The sequence below is a fragment of the Panthera onca genome, chromosome E3 (genome assembly GCF_046562875.1).
Source record: "Panthera onca isolate mPanOnc1 chromosome E3, mPanOnc1 haplotype 2, whole genome shotgun sequence".
Classification (NCBI taxonomy): Eukaryota; Metazoa; Chordata; class Mammalia; order Carnivora; family Felidae; genus Panthera; species Panthera onca.
Window position 1 is genome coordinate 41,238,924 of NC_138354.1, and position 16,269 is coordinate 41,255,192.

The 16,269-nt window shown below is 63.6% G+C and overlaps 1 protein-coding gene and 1 long non-coding RNA gene across 2 annotated transcripts; one reads left to right on the forward strand and one right to left on the reverse strand.

The window, feature by feature from the left end:
* Positions 1 to 1,863: 1,863 nt before the first annotated feature.
* Positions 1,864 to 6,791, reverse strand: SOX8 (SRY-box transcription factor 8). The gene is made up of 3 exons (XM_078440345.2): positions 6,179 to 6,791; positions 4,660 to 4,889; positions 1,864 to 3,924 (listed from the first exon to the last, which is right to left on the reverse strand). The coding sequence occupies exons 1-3, from the start codon at positions 6,598 to 6,600 to the stop codon at positions 3,188 to 3,190; spliced, it is 1,389 nt and encodes a 462-aa protein (XP_078296471.1). The 5' UTR covers positions 6,601 to 6,791; the 3' UTR covers positions 1,864 to 3,187.
* Positions 6,792 to 7,568: 777 nt separating this feature from the next.
* Positions 7,569 to 15,964, forward strand: LOC145713307 (uncharacterized). The gene is made up of 2 exons (XR_014136373.1): positions 7,569 to 14,347; positions 15,065 to 15,964. It is a non-coding gene; the product is annotated as an uncharacterized LOC145713307 (long non-coding RNA).
* Positions 15,965 to 16,269: the final 305 nt, after the last annotated feature.

Consider the following 16,269-nt stretch of genomic DNA (forward strand, 5'->3'; position numbering starts at 1 on the left):
AATCTATCAGAGCGGGGTCTGGGTCATAAACGCCCTTTCCCCTTTGTCTCTGAATAGGGCATTCTGTTCAGCTGAGGTCAGAGGCAACGCGCTCAGCTCTGGGGAAGGAAATGAAAAATGAGGAACTTTTCCCGCCAGCTCGTCCCCAGGATGGGCCGACGGAGCACGCTCAGTGGGAACTGGGCTCTGGACAAGCTTGGACTTGGGGCCCGGAGGGGTGAGGCCAGCCTTGTGAACAGTGCTGTCTGGGGGAGCTGGCTGGAAAAACCCTCACGCGCCTGCGGACCAGGGCAGTCCCGGGGACCCCTCCCAGCTGCCCTGACCCCCGGGGGTGTCCGCCTCACCACCTCCTCACAAGGCCACCGGGGACCCAGATTTCGGGGAGCAGGGGCCCCGTGACCCCCCAGAACGCTCGGCTGTGGGCTCAGCCTCCAACGTCTGAGAGTGCTGTGGAGGGGAGGCCACCAGCCTGGCCCCCAGGGAGGGGTGGGGCGTCTGGAGAGGAGAGGACACGGTGAGCTCAGACGCAGGGAACCCCCAGGGAGGCTTGCCTGGGGCACAGGGGCCAAAAGGGCCCTCGCACCGTCAGGTTGGTGGGAAGAGGGGCCGGGCCTCTGGGGAGTTAACACGCAGGAGCCCCTCCGAGTCCAAACAAACCTGGCGGGACCCCAGCCCTCGGGAACCTGGCAAGGGCCCGAGTCAACCCCAGAGCGGCAACGGGGCAGCCTCACTCCCTCCATCAGGGAGCCGGCTGCAGGGGCTTTCCTTGGTTTGGGGTGTCCACGTGAGAGCCTGGAGGCCCATATGGACCCGGACGGCCCTTGGCGGGATGCAGGATGTGCTGGACTGGCTCCACGGGGGCATCCGTGAGCCTGGCTTGCAGCCCCCTCCCAGACCCCGCCTCGCCCCGGAGGCTTGGCACGCCCCAGACCTCACGAACCCTCGCAAATCCGGGCAGCTCTTCCCAAACACTACTCTTGGCAGGCCCCGGACGTGGCTCTCCAGCGCGGGGTGAGGGACGCGCCCTGGATCGCAGCCACGCGGGCGGCTGGCAGACGAGGGGACGGGAAGGGCGCCCCCCTACCCGGACCACCCCGTTAAAATCACAGAGGGAGTTGCTTCAAGCAGCTGGCTTCTCGCGAGAAGTGTAAGCTTCCTCTCGGGCCCGGAGATGCCCCAGAAGCACCTGCAGGGCCTGGAGGTGGGTGCCCCCAGCCCCACGCAGCCCCTGAACCAGCTGCGGGGAGGCCCGGCCAAGGGGTGAGGCTGCCCCCTTGCTTGCGGTTGCCCCCCACAACCATCCCTCCCTGCAGACACTCGGCCAACCAGACGGCCCTGCCTGGTTCCCGTTCACCCAGCTCCCAGCTTGGCTCCGCGCCAGCGCCCGAAAAATGCCGCCAGCCACCCAGAAACCGGCTCTGGGATTCGCCTGGGAGGAAACCATGGCCCCGAATCTGGACCCGCTTTGCCTACTGAATAGGCCCCTGGGGAAAGAAGACACTGGCGGCATGGCCGGCTTCCTGGGGCCTCTGAGATCCGTTCAAATCCAGACACAGCCCCTGCAGGGGGCGGGGGGGAGGGGGGGGCCTGGCTGTGCCCCAGGGTTGAAGCGTTGTCTCTGCCTTCCATGGGGCTCCGGATGCCCACATCCTCTGAGGAGGGCTCGGGGTAGACTGCACTCCTGCCTCCGCCAAGGCCCTGGACCCAGACCCCGTTCTCGCGGAGCCCCCGTCCGCCAGGCTTACGGAAAGCAACACACAAAACGCAGCCTGAGTAGATAAAAAGCTTTTTTTTTTTTTTTTAATTTTACCAAATTGGTCTGTACAAAAGTTAGCGTTGCTTGGTCAGAAAGTAGCCGAACACAGCAGGTAAGTGACAGCGGAAGCCCAAACTCCACGCGGAACAACGGATTTTGCATAAAAATGAGTTTGCTGTAGTTCCCTGCCCCCACCCCCAGAAAGAGATATGCAAAACAAATTCTTTTTTTTTTTTTCTAGAAAAAGGTAGGAAAAAGTAGAAAAAGTAAAAAGAAGCAACTTCTCGGATGTCTTCAAATGTACAAAGTTTTAAAGGCACAAGTTTCCATGAAGTAGGCGATTACCGTTGGTCGGCACGCAGCGCAAGCAGGTACGCGTCAATCGGGTATTATTCGTCTAAAGCTAAGACTCTAAACACTTAGTGGAGAAGGTTTTAGTTTCACAGCTTGTAGGTGGCGTCTGGGTCCTAAGAGCCGAGATTAATGTGCCTCTCCAGCCACCCCGTCCCCGGCTTGGCACCGTTGTGAGCAGGGGTGGAGCCCAGGGACACCCATGCCCTCTAAGCCTCGACCTCACACGGGTGCCACGGCACCCCCAACCCGGGCACAGACACTACGAGGCAATCCCTTCTCCCCGCTCAGGGTCCCGGCCACCTCCCCGGGGCCTGGAGCCCCAGGGCCCCCACCCCACGCGTCCTCCTGGCCCCGGAGCTCAGCAACCCGGCCTCCGTTTTGTCTGAGATCCTACTTTCTGCACAAATTACTTAATTAAAGATAAAATAATACAGAACATAAATACGTTTCAACAACTTCCAAAACAAATCGAACGTGTTTAAGCTTCAAAAACAAAACTTAAAAAATAAAATAAAATAAAACGAGGGAAGCGTTAGTCCCAGCCAAACCTCGCTGGGTAGAGCCTGCGTTGTGGGAGCCCCTCGCAGCTGACGGGCTGGTCCCGAGAGGTCTGCTCCCACAGACGCATTCTCGCCAGGCTGCGGATGCCGCTGGTCCCGTGGGCTCCCGGCGCGAGGCTGGCGGGGACCCCGGGAGACGGGCGGCCGGAGCCCCCGCGCCTCGTCCCTCCTTTTTGTTTTGTGCTGTGGCTGCCTCGGGTCCACTGAGATGCAAAACCAAGGGGCTGCTGTCTGCAGGGAAGAGGGCCCGACGGCCGTCCCCCGCGCAGTCACCAGTCACCGCCAAGAGCGAGCGACAAGGAAAAGAGGGCTTTGTTGGCCGAAGGGAGCGGGGAGATCTGGAAGCAACGGGGCGTCGGGCTCCAAGCGTGGCTGCCCGCAGACGTCAGCAGGCCCTTGCCCGGAGCCGCCGTCTCTTCTCCCTCTGCACCCCTTCCGGAAGACCCGAGGCTCTGTCTTTGCTGAGATAAAGGTTCTCCCTCTCCGACGCCAGTCCCCCCCACGGGCCACGGCGCCCTCAGGGTCTGCTCAGGGTAGTATACACAGGCTGGTCCCAGTTGCCGGGCGGGCTGTGGGCGGGCGGCACGGAGAGGCCGCTGAGCAGGGGCGAGGCGTAGGGCCGACGGGAAGGGTGGAAGTAGGGGCACTGGTAGAGGCTGGACGGGCAGCCGGGGTACGGGCTGTAGTAGCTGGGGGCCTGCAGGTCGGCGTAGTCGCACTGCGAGCTGGCGAAGGAGCTGGCGGCCGCGGCCGGGGCCGCCGTGGTGACGCTGGCCTGGCCACTGTAGGAGCCGTAGTCGGCGCGGCCCGGGGAACCGTGCGACTGGTCGCCGTAGTGGCTGGGGCTCAGCTGCTCCGTCTTGATGTGCGGCCGCGGGGGGCCCGTCTCGGTGGGCGACGCCGAGGCCGACGGGGCTCCCTTGTGGGCCCACACAGGGGACGCCCCGAGGCCGGCTGCCCCGGAGTGTGAGTAGGAGGCGCCCCCGTAGGAGCCGGCGGCGGGCTGGCCGGGCTCCGCGGGCAGGGCCGAGTGGCCGTTGAGGGGCAGGTACTGGTCGAACTCGTGCACGTCGAAGGTGTCCATGTTGCCGATGACCTCACTGCTCAGCTCTGAGATGTCCACGTTGCTGAAGTCGATGTTCTGGCGCCCGCTGTCTGCCAGACGGCGGCCTTCCGGCTTCAGCTCCGGCTTGCCCCCGTGGTGCAGGTCCGTCTTAGGGGTGGTGGGCGGGGTGGGCGGCCCGTGGGTCTGCCCTGGGGACAGAGCACATTTCAGGCATGAATGCCCCTTCTGTGGGGGGCCGGCCGGCTGGCGACGCACACCCAGGAGGAAAACCAGCCCGCTGACTGCCACAGGTAGAAATCAACGGCTTTTTGTTTCTGTACGTTTCCCAGAAATTCCAGCAGAGCCAGACCCAGACCTCACTGCTCGGCCGAGGAAATTCCGCTAAGCGCTGTTCTGCAGGAAGAGCTGGGCCACGGAGGCCCCCACCCCTACCCCAGAAGACCAAGATGGGGGAAAGGAGAGGAAGTGCCCGGCCCCTTGCACGTGACCACAAGGCCACGCACACAAAGCTCACTCTCCCCCAGGCTCGCGGCAGTAGCCAGCTTCCCCGGGGACTGCTCGGCTGGCCGGGCTCCCCCCCAGCCCGTCTGATCTTGAGGCTGGGCTGCTGACCACCGCACAGGGGACACGAGTGAGTGCTGGGTCAGCACCCGCAGAAGGGCCAGGGGAAGCAGAAACGCCTCCAGGCGGAGCAGAAAACGCCCACGTCATGCGGCACCCGACCAGGGAAAAGTTGTGAGGACGTCAGGGCTCAGAGGGGGCTAAGCAGACCCCCGTGTGCACGGGGGACCTTGGGGCGACGCGGACACCAGCCCTGGGAGCGAGCCCCTGCTCCCCACCCCACTGCGCATCTCACAGCGGATGCCAGACCCCCCACTTCTCCTGCTGGGGCAGGCAAATGCTGTGGGGCCCCAGGCACCCACCTGTGTGGTCGCCGTGGTGGTGCGCGTCACCGAGGCCCGCGTCCGCCTTGTACACGGCACCACTGGGATGGGGGCCCAGCTCGGCTCCGGAGTCAGAGTCGCCCTGGCCTGCTTTCACGCTCTTCCTGCGTCGCGGCTGGTACTTGTAATCCGGATGGTCCTTCTTGTGCTGGACCCGTAGCCGCTCCGCCTCCTCCACGAAGGGGCGCTTCTCACTTTCGCTCAGCAAGCTGCAGCACCAAGGGCAGAGGTGGCACGGTGAGGGCACCCACGCCGCCCCCCCGCCCGACGCCCACAGGGAGGCCTGTGTGTGCTCCCGCACCTCAGCAGGCACCAGGCGGGCGCCCCCCTTTCTGAGGACGGGGGCTCGGGCCAGAGAGGACTTCTGCTGAGGGTCAAAGGAACGTGCTGGAACGAAACCCAAAGCTTTCCATCTCCATCATCTTCTTACTTCCTTCTGCCCCCAGACTGTGTAAGTCCCCTCCCTTTGGGGCTTTCTAAGGCAGGCGGGGGAGGAGGCAGAACCCAGCTGAGAACACACGAGGATCAAACGAGGCTTCCCGGGAACGAGCAACGAGCGGGGAGGGACTCCGTGGGCATCTGGGCTTCCCAGACCTCCGGGAACACTGGCTAAACCGGTGGTCCTCGCTGAGGCTCACAACACACGCCAGGCCCCTCAAACCCTTCCAGGAGCTCACCTCCAACTGCCTGTGGGACAGGGCACAGAGGACATCCGTGCAAACTCCCAGGGCCCGCTCACGAGGAGAGGAGCAGGAGACGGGAACCGGCGCCCGGAACCCAAAGCCATCCATGTGAACCCAAGGAGACCCCCCTTGGTGGGGACGGGCTGCTCTGAGCAGCAAGCAGCCCTGCTGTGGCCCTACTTTCTGCACAAGCATCCGGTTCCACCATGCCCAAGTGAGCACAAAGCATGCTTGTGCCCGACCACTCTTGCATCCCCAGACTTTCCTTGCCGAGGGGCGCAGTGCGGGCAGACGATGCAGCAGCTGTCGGGAAGGTGCCCGAGGGGCAGACATGCACCCCCTCCGTCTGCCTTGACTTCTTGCACATGGCGGTCAGAGTGGAGGGGAGCCCTTTAGAAAGAGGGGCGCCTCCAGCCAGCACCACCTCGCCTGATACCGCCTCCCGCTTCTGGACAGAAGCCACCTTTCCTCAGGGAGGCACAGGCCTCGGGCTTGGGGGCCAATCCCAGGTGGAGTCCCCCTCTCCGCAGGCTGTTGGCGGGAGGGAGTGCGCTAGGGCTTGCGTGCTCGCCCTGCAGCCCTCTGTGGCCCCGACCACCTGCGTAACCCGGGGGGGGGGGGGGGGGGGGGCAGTCAACGCGGCCGGAGGGCGGTTGTCCGCCGGAACTCGCCCTGGGAACAGCCACTGGGAGCAGAGCCGAGGCCGGGCGTGGGGCCACCTCCAGAGCCCCTGCGAACCCCAGGACCCCCTCCGGCCCGCCCGCGCGGCTGGGGCTCCCGTCCCCGCCCCCGGGGCCTGGGGACCGCGCACTCACCGCCACAGCTTGCCCAGCGTCTTGCTGAGCTCCGCGTTGTGCAGGTGCGGGTACTGATCGGCCAGCTTGCGGCGCGCCGCCTGCGCCCACACCATGAATGCGTTCATGGGCCGCTTCACGTGAGGCTTGGCCTTCAGCGCGCCGCCGCCACCGCCGCGCACCGGCATGGGCACCAGGCTCCAGTCGTAGCCCTTGAGCACCTGCGACACGGCGTCGCGGATGCAGGCCGGGAAGCGTTCGTCCGCCGCCTCGGCCGCGTCGCCCCGGCCGCCGCCCCCCGCGCCCACCGCGCGGCCCAGGCCCTCGGAACCGGCAGGCGACGGCGGCGCGTCGGAGTCCGAGTCCTCCACGTGCGACATGGAGCTGGCGGTGCCGGACGGGCTGCAGGGCGGCTGGGCACGGGCCTCGCTCATGTCCAGCATCGGGGCCGCGCGCGGAGGGGCGCGCACCGGGACCCGCGGGGCCGCTGCTCGGGCTGCGCTGCGGCCGCTCTGGGACCCGAGGTCGCCGCGCGGTGGCCCGACCTGCGTGCCCCCTCCGCCGCCGCCGCCGCCGCCGCCACAGCCCGACCCCGGCCCCTCCGCTGCCGCCGCCGCCGCCGAAGCTCCGTCCCGGCGGAGGACCCGCAACAAGTTTCTTTAAGTGGCGGCCGCGAGGCTCCGCCCCCTGCCCGGGTCCCCATTGGCCCGCGCGCGCCCCGCTGCCCCCGGGGGGCGGAGCCCGGCTGCCCGCCCCTCCCCCACACAAAGAAAGTGCCGCGGTTCCCTCTGCGCCCCCGCGCGCCCCTCCCGGCACCGCCCCGCGCCGCGGGCCCCCTTTCCAGCAGGGGCGGGGAGGAAAAGGGGTCTGGGACCCGGAACGGCGGGGCGCTCCGGGTGCCTCTGCCGGGCGCGCGGCGGCTCCTGCGCGTCCCGCCCTCGGCCCCCTCGCCCAGCCCGAGAAAGCCCGCTCCGCAGGGAGGCGGGTCCGCCAGCGCCTCGCCACAGCCGGTCCTGAGCCCCGACGTCTCGCCCGCAAACCCGAGGCGCCGGGGTCAACTGCTGCCAGCCCGCGGCCCCGGGCAGGGTTGGCTCGGCCGCGTAGCTTCAAAGCCCGGGCTTCCCGCCCGCAGGGCCGGCGCGCCGGACAGGATCCTCCAGCGCGCCCTGAGTTTGCGCGCCGCGCACGTCCAGGTAAAGCGCGCCCGAAGGCCGCGCCCCGAAGCTGGGCGATCCCTGGTCCCTCGCCCTGTCCGGGTGTGAGCGGAGAAGGCGCAGGCGGGGGCGCGGCCCCAGGAACCAGGCAGCGGAGGGGGGGGGGGGGCGGGAGCGATGGGCAGGGACTGGGCTGACCCTAGCTGCGAGTCCCTGGGGCCGCCCGGCGGATGGCGTGGCCGGACGCGGGGGCCTCGGGCCTTCCGGGCGTGACCCGGAGGGGGGGGGGGCGCAGCGCCGAGGCCGTCAGGCGGGCGGCCCTGGGTGGTCTGGAGAAGTGAGGGCCGCCTCGGGCGCCTGCAGTGGAGGAGATGGGAGCGCCAGCCAGGAGGGAAGGGGGTGGGCTGTGCCGCCCGGCTTGGGGCGGCGGGGTCGGAGAGGGGACATTTCTCCGGACGCTAGCGCCGGGCCGCGGCTCCGAGTCCCCGCCCGAGGCCGCCCCCGCGAGTTGGCCTTGGGCCTGCCAGTCCCCGAGGGCGGCTCAGATTCTTTCGCCAAACCCGCCGGGAGACGATGGACCGGCCGCCCAGAGCTTCGCCACAGGCCCTCGGGTGGCCGAGTGGGAACACGTGCGGCTGCGAGCTTGTGGCCCGCGCGCCCTCAGTGACCCTAGGCAAGGGAGCCGGGTCCCCCAGGCGCGCGCCCCTCTTCGGAGTTGTGGATGCCTGGGCCAGTGGCGGCCGCTGCGGAGGAATAACGTCGGCTCTCCGTCTCTTCCGCAGCAGAAGGCGCTGGTCTGTTACCAGAAAACTCCGAGTCGAAAGTTAGTGCGTGGGTCGGGCTGAAGCATCTCTCTTGTGCACCTTTTCCAACTCAGGGGCCGCCATCGCACCTCTGACTGCGTCCCTTCCCCCCCCCCCCACACCCTCCCCCCCAGCCCCTGCCCCCCTGGGTTGCAGATTCTTCAGAGAAGAAGAGGTTTCATACTTGGGCCTTGAGCCCTGTCCATCTCAGCTGCCCATCTAGGGAGGTAGGCTTCACCTCACGGGCCCTGGGGCTGCCCAGGGACCCCGCAGCCCTGCATCTAAAACATACAGGTGCCTGTGTGGGGACACCTCAGGGCCTAAGAGGGAGGGGGGGTGCCTGCCTGCCCAGATTTTTTGCCACTTGCAGGTGACCCCAAGGCGCTCCTTTTTTTTTTTCTCAGTGGGCTTTGCTGCCCAGGGAACCTGATCTCTTGCCTTATGGGAAAGTGCCACTGGGGGTGTTGCATCTAAGGGGAACAGCCCTGGGGGCGGGGGGGGGGGGCACCTGATGGCAGAGGCAGAGCCTCTGGGAGTGGTCTGTCCTCTTGCCTCCTGTCCTGTGTCTGGTCTCCTTTTGCTCTGTCACCTGCCAGGGAACACCCTTACCTACTGGCCTGTGCTGGCTTCCCCTCAGAGGTCCTGCCCTCCACTTGGGGTCCCCACTGTGCAGTTGGAGGACTCAGGGAGGGCCCAAGGGGAGGTTTCCTGGGGGCACCCACAGAACTTGAACTTACTGCCCCCTGCCAGTGCAAGCAGGAGTTTCATGGAGTGTCGAGGCTGACGGACCTGGCCCAGACTCTCCTTCTCTCCCCCCTCCACACCCCGCCCCACCCCATCCCTCCTTGCACCCAGTGTGACATTGGGCACCATGTCTGGGTTTTCATGAAGAGCCCTGCTTTTCCAAGGACGATGAAACCGGGGCTGCACTGGGGACACCAGGTAAGGTAGCCTCTCGCTGTTTCCTGCCGGCCCACAGAGAGTCACAGACAGGTGGCCACTGGGATCCTCGGAGGGTAGAGGCCGGGCTGGGGGAGTGCCAAACCCAGGTCACACGCTGGTGCAGGGTGTGTGGTCCTAGGACCCACCCTCATGTCCCCTGGGCTGCACTGAGCACCCTGGGGGTTGGGAGGGGTGCCGGTGAGCGCCTGTCATTTACGTGCAGCCCACAGCTCCCGCAGAATGGTTGGGGAGGCGCCTATCCTGCCAGGCCTTGACCCCTGGCTGGCCAAGAGCATACGTGTGCACTTCCCCACAAGGCGGCACCCAGGTGCCAGCTCGTCAGCCCAGGGCCGGCCGCACACACATGGGGTGGCTTCCAGGAGTGCCCCACAGCCTTCTGGCCTTCTGGAAGGCCTGTAATACTTGCTAGTGTGCTTTCCAGACTCATCCTGCATTAGTGCTGCCCTCAGTTCATGTCCTCAGCTGGTAGGCAGGCCCCGGGTGGGTCCCAGGGTGTGGCTGTGGTTGGTTCCTGTCTTCACCGGGATTGATGAAGCACCTGCTTTGTGCCAGGGGATTTTGTGGGCAAACACCATGGAGCTGAGACACTCACCATGCTGGGGGGGGGTGGGGGGTCCCGGAAGGCACCTTTGAGGAGGTGACATTAAGCTGAGACCTGAAGGTTCCAACTGCTTGAAGAGGAAAGGCCACTCCCTCATGGTGAGGGTAGTGGGGGACAACATGTACAAAGGCCCTGAGACCCTAGAGCACGGGATGGCTGATGTACGTGAAGATTCTAGACCTGGGCCCCTGGCAGAGGCTCCAAGGGCACCTGGGAAGAAGGAAGTGTAGGCTGATGTGCACCCTGAGAGCCTACAAGACCTGGCCAGTCTGGGCCTGGAGGGCCCCAGGGACACCTCTTCCAGGCAAAGGGCCCCCAACTTCCCCAGCCCTTGGCTTCTAGGGGTGCATAGGAAGCCTGTGTGTGTGTGCACCTGCGTGTGTGCACACGTGTGTGTGCATGTGTGGCGCTGGAGAGGCTGAATGGGAAGGAAGGGCTGCTGAGGAGGCCACCATGGAGGACGGTATCCTGCTCTCGTTCCTTGTGTTACCCTCTGCCTACCCTCAGCCTGGCCCGCATCTTGGACAGCCAGGGCGGCCACGTCCACAGTTTGTGCAGACTTTCAGAGAAAGGCACCGGGCGCGGGCCACATGGGCCCGTGAGCCCCAGGGACGGCGTGTCCCCTGTGTGTCTGCCGCCGTGACCTGGGCCTCTCATCGAGCCAGCCTGAAGCAGTTGGCATCACATCCTGGGAACCCCAGCTCGGTCTCAGAGATTAATTGGTGCTTTTAATTACTGGCTGGTCTGCAGAAACCAAACATCCAGGACAAAGATGAGCGATCAGCTCTGAGCAGTGGCTCCGCAAAGACAGCCCCGTCCTGCCCTGCTGGGTCTCCGGAGCGAGAGGCGAGGGGGCTCACAGGGGCGCCAGGAGTCCAGTGGCCCCAGTAACAGACTCCCAGGGCTCCGGGCCAAGCTTTTTGTTGAAACACCCCTCCCGACGTAGTTTGCCAGCTGGCGTGGACCTTCTGGTTTGGGTCAAAGCCCTTCCTCGGTTGGGCTGATGTCCACTTGGAAGCCGGCTGTGTCTGCCCCTCGCCTTCTGTGTGTGCAGAGGCCGCCGGGAGATCGTGCCCAGATTCCCCCCTCCCCTGCCTGCAGGACCAGGGTGTTCTGGGCCAGCCCGTGGTGGGTGCTGGTCCTCAGGACACCTCCCGACCGCCGGGTTGGGGTGAATGTGCTCCAGGCTGCACCTTGTCACCGGCTCTGAGGCCGATCAGGAAAGCCACCCTGCCCAGGGGTGGCCGGGGACAGGACAGGGCAGTTGGACCCCCTCCTGTGGCGGTTCTTTGAGAAGATCAGGGGAGAGGGCAATGCTTAGCCCGGAGGGCTGAGCCCGGCGCACGCTGTCTGCCCAGTGACATGTGCTGTGCAGATGTGTCGGGAACAGCTGTGGACTCTGCTCTGGCTTCCACTCACCCCCTGCTGGACGCGACCCCCTGGCCTCCGGCTGTGCCCATCCATCTCTCCTCTCCCCGTCCTGGGCCTGGGGGCCTGCCTCCACCGGCGACGTTCGGATCTCAGTGTGTATCTTTGATGGCAAGCAGAGACTGCTTCCGCAGCCCAAACCGTCCTCAGGCAGGGTCCTGGGGCCTGCATGCAGAGCCCTCCTTGGGTAGAGGCAAGTGCCAGGCGTCTAGGCCAGGCACCAGCATACCACCTGCGGGGAAACTGAGTCCGCTGAGGTGTCAGAGGCTTGGGGTCTGCCTGGGCCTTCCTCTGGACGTTTCCATCCCGTAAGCCTCGTCTCTGCAGACGGGCATTGTGTGATACCAGGCTCCTGGATCCCCGGACCCCAGACCCCACCCTCCTCCTGGACCCTCATTCCCCTGGGCCCCAGACCTTACCCTCATTCTGGACCATGGGCCCCCTGGCTCCTATGGGCTCTTGCCCCTGGACCTCAGTCCCCAGGCCCCCTGCCCTTCCCCACCACCTGGGCCCCAGCCCCAACCCCCGTGCACCAAGCCCCTCTGGGTTCTGGTCCCTGGGCTCCTCTGAGAGGCAGTGGGGCCGGGAGAGGGCTTCTCAACCCCCATGCAGGAGGGGAGCCAGAACGTTGAAGGTGACTCCAGAAAACCAGCTTTCGAGCCCAAATAGGCTGCCGGGAGCTATGCTTGTCCTTCCGAACTTAACTTTCAGATTTAATGAGGCTTCTGGTTCAAGATGTCGAAGCCAGGACCCCTTGGAAGCAGAGCCCTGTGTCCGTTATGACCGGGAAAGGCCAATGCTAGCTTGAAACGAAAATATCAGAGAGAAAAATCCTCTTTCGGAGCGAGGGGCCCCGGATGGCTCTGCCACCGCGGAAGGTTCCAGAGACGCGGCGGTGCCAGAGGCAAATTAAAACACACCCTGTCAAAAGAGTTCCGCTGTCTCCCAAGTATTTATTTTTCTGAACTTGGCGAAGGAGGGTTGAATTAAGACACTCTCAGGCGGGAGCCTTGAGCAAAGTGGGAGAGCTAGTGGTTGTTTGGAGCCCACCAGGGAGACTCAGAGCAGGACTGGCAGAGGTCTGCCCCCTGAAGCTCGAGGTTAGGGGCAGTTTGTGGAGCTGCTCTGCCTCAGTCCCTCAGGGCCTGGCACTCTGGCTGGCACAGACCCGGCCTGCTTCCTTGGCTGCAAACCCGCAAGGACCCCTGCTGGCCAAGCGTTCTAGCAAAGCGTGAAAGCTGGCCGCCCGCCCCAGCCTCCTGTCCTCAGGGTGTGGAAGGGGGTAGGAGGGAGCTGCAGGGATCTCCCCGAGAAGGCACTGGAGTTCTGGAAAGGAGAGCGTTCTAGGTCACGGGACCTGATGACGTCCCCTGTGGCCCTTTGACTTCGGGTGAGTTCCGGGGTTGCTCTGGGCAGCAGAGGGGTCCGGAATGCCTGTGTGTTCTGCGGGGTCAGCGTGGCCCCTGCATGAGCTGAGGTGCACGGGTGCTGGGGCTTGTGGTAGCCAACGCCTCGTGTTTATTGTTTTTCCGTTTGTGACCCCTCATCACTCCACGCTAGCAACTTCCAGAGCCCGTCCCCACCGCTGGGCCTACCTCCCATCTTCAGGGAGAACGCCACCCATCCTGTTCAGAAATGAAGTGTCTGCTTTAATCACTGGCTGAGAGCCATAGGAAGGTGAGACCCAGGGATGGACAGTGTTGGGGACAAGCCCCCCCAGCCCAGCCCTCAGTCTCACCTACGAACTAAGGTTGGGACCAAACTGGGGGCCTTGGATGTGGGTCCCTTCTGGAGCCTGATCGGGAGGGGAGCGTCGAATCTGCTGTGGGTGAGGCTGTAAGGAGTCCTACGGCCTGTGGGTGGCTGGAAAGAGGCCCCGGTCATCCCGAGGGCCAGCCAGGGACCCGCTGACCGCAGATGCACACCTGAGCCCCGCTCGACGGGCAGCACCTCTGGCCAACACAACAGCTTCAAGGCTGTTTGCTACGCGGCGTTATTGTGGTGACTGACACAGCTCTGGGAGCAGAATTCGGCCTGCAGGCCTCCTGTTTGTGACCCCTGGCCCGGGCGGTTTCCAAAACTTCTTCCTCGTCAGGACCCCACTCTAAGAGAAAACACTTCGCGGCACATTCTCTGGCCCCATAGGGCTCTACGGCCACGGAATGTAACGGCACCGGGGTGTTTTGCTGTCCTCTCGCCTCGCGGTCACGGCACACCAGCGTGCAGGGCCACGCGGGGCTACCTCTCCCGCTGGGGTGCAGGCATGAGAGTGCTCGTGGCCCGGAGCCGAGGGTGCCAGGAGAGGAGACGGGCGAGCCAAGCGGAACAGCCGCCCGTGAGTCACAGTTCCAGAAAACCAGCAAATGGCCCAGCACCTGCTCACCCACCCCCACCTGCACCTGCCAGCATCACCCGGGGTCTTGGCCGCTGCACAGTCAGGGTGGGACCCGCCCAAACTGACCACCCCTCCAGGAGAAAGTGACAGATGTTTGCGCCCATGGGTTCTGTTCCCCCACCAACAGATGTCGGGACATGAAAAATTGGGGTAAATGAAGGGTGGGTGATTCGGTCGGGCCCAAGCTGGGTCCTCGTGGGTGCCAGAGACAGCTGCAGATGCATGTCGGGGACAATTGCCCCGATGCAGCGGGGGCTGCCAAGCCAGGGTGCCTGGGGACAGCTGGACGAGGTGCCGACGCGGGGCTCATTCCTCCGTGAAGCCGCCCGCAGCTGCTGGGAGTTCGGCCAGCCCGTGGGCCTGTGCGCGCCTCGGCTCTGGGCTGTACCGGAGGAGCTGTGGATGGGCCCCCCCAGGACGGGCCCCCCTGCAGGGATTCTGGCTCGTCCGCGGGTCTCTCTGACACCAGCCCCGGTCTTGAGCTGACAGATCCTCTCAGGGAAGCCTCCCTGTCTCCCCTCTCGTCTTTTTCCGGGCTCTTCCTCTCTGGCTGTGGCCACGCGGGGCTCCGTACCAGTCCCTCTGTAACCAGCTTGACTTTTTCTTATATGGTTTTTGGCTTGCAAATGTAGGCGTAGGAGCCCCGTGCCCCGGGCTCCTGGTGTGGGTGAAGGGTTGTTCTGGAGAGACCCTCGTGTGCCGGAGCCATCCTGTGCCTCCCCAGCACGAGCCTCAAGGTTTACAAAACAAGATGCGTTTTTGAGTGGAGTGCCTCCTTGGACCATCAGATGCACCCACATCTAAATACGCGAAAGCCCTAAGATGCCCCCTAATCTAGCTGAAGAGGTAAGTTTGGTGTAAATGACAAGACTTACTCCAAAATGTAAAAAGGGTGCCTTCTAGGAGATTCTGATACAACGTAGGGTTTATTATTATTATTATTATTATTATTGAAACGAAATTCACATGGCCTCACATTTAAGCATTTTTAAATGTACGGGTCAGTGGCACTCAGCGCGTTCGCACTGCTGAGCCTTCATCACGTCTGTCTAGCTCCAGAATATTTTCGTCATCAAACAAGGGAACTGTGCACAGATTAACAGTCGTTCCCTTTGCCCCCCTGCCCCCTGCCTCCAGCCCCCAGCCCCAGACAACCACTGATCTACTTTCTGTCTCCAGATTTGCTTGCCCTGGACGTTTCGTGTAAGTGGCCTCAGACAACACGTGGCCTTGTGTGTTTGGTACTCTCACTAAGCATGATATATTTTTTTACTTCTTTTTAACGTTTATTCATTTTTGAGAGAGACAGAGACAGAGTGCGAGCAGGGGAGGGGCAGAGAGAGAGGGAGACGCGGAATCTGAAGCAGGCTCCAGGCTCCCAGCTGTCAGCACGGAGCCCGACGTGGGGCTCGAACCCATGAACTGGGAGCTCATGACCTGAGCCGAAGTCAGACGTTTAACCAACTGAGCCACCCAGGCGCCCCTTAGCATGGTATTTTTGAGGTTCATCTAGATTGCAGTAGATGCCGAATAATGTACTTGTGCACTCTTGATTAAATTCAGGCAGAAACAGGCAAGCACGGAGCCCCGCTCTGTGAGGTCCGCTCTCACGTGGGTTCTGGCCCCTCAGACTCACTGGACTTCTGCAGTCAGCTCCCAGCAAGGCGGGTCCCGGAGGAAATAGAACATGAGCTCCCAGAAGACCTCTCTGATGGCCTCGCCCACCCTGGGTAAACCCGGAGAGGGAGCCTGGAGCCCAGGGAGCTGGATGCTGGACAAGGGCCCTTTTCTGCTCTGCACAATGCCCCATTGTGCCCTTCTCTGGGGAGAACAATGCAACTCGGCCGGGGGAAGCTGAGGACAAAGGGCCCTTTGTGAGGCCTGTCCCCACCTGAAAGCGGCACCCAGGGTCACACCTGATGGCAGGGCTGTCCTTCCGTGCCTTCTGTCCCCTGAGCACCTCCCGCATCCGGGGAATGCCTGGACACTCGAGCGGGCTCAGGGTGAGGGGCGCTAGATTCTCCCTGCTCTCCCAAACAGCTGTGCTGGCCCATCCCAAGCGCAGGACCTGGATGCTGGAGAGGAGAGGTGCATTGTGGGTTCGCCTGGAAGGACCTGGAATAACTGTCCCTCTGATCCCCAAGGATGGGAGCTCTTGGGCACACGCCTCTCCCCTGAGGGCTTGCCGGGATGCAGAAGGTGTTTGTCCCCACCCCCACCCCCGGCCAATCTGTTACATGTCCCACTTCACCCTTAAGCTCCGAAGGGAGGGTTTTTTCATGGCAAGAAAAAAAAAGTGGGGGGCACTTTTTAAAAACCTCACACTATATGATGCATGTATGTGCTATTACCCCAACAATGCAGGTGGGGGGCAGCTAGCTGGAGGCTGAAGAAGGGTTCATGGAGCTCACCCTGCATACGGTAAAGACATAATTAAACAAGCAAGAAAGACTGATCATTTGACCACACAAGTATCAGTAATTTGTATTTCAAAACGCTCGGAACGAGAAGTCAAAACAGAACCCCAGGACAAACATTTGCAATCTACACACAAGAATAGGGTCTTTAATATGTACAGAGCCGCGGAGAATGAGAAACCCACGCGTGCCTTAATGCTTTGCTTCCAAGCACCTCACGGTTTGCCCATTAGCCACTGAAGGTCTAATGCATCCGCTGCCCTGCACCCTCTATCTCCTAAGGGGGACCCAGGAGTCGACGCACTCGGCACACCTCTCTTGCGGAGTGCCTGGGCTGCTCTATCCCCGTAA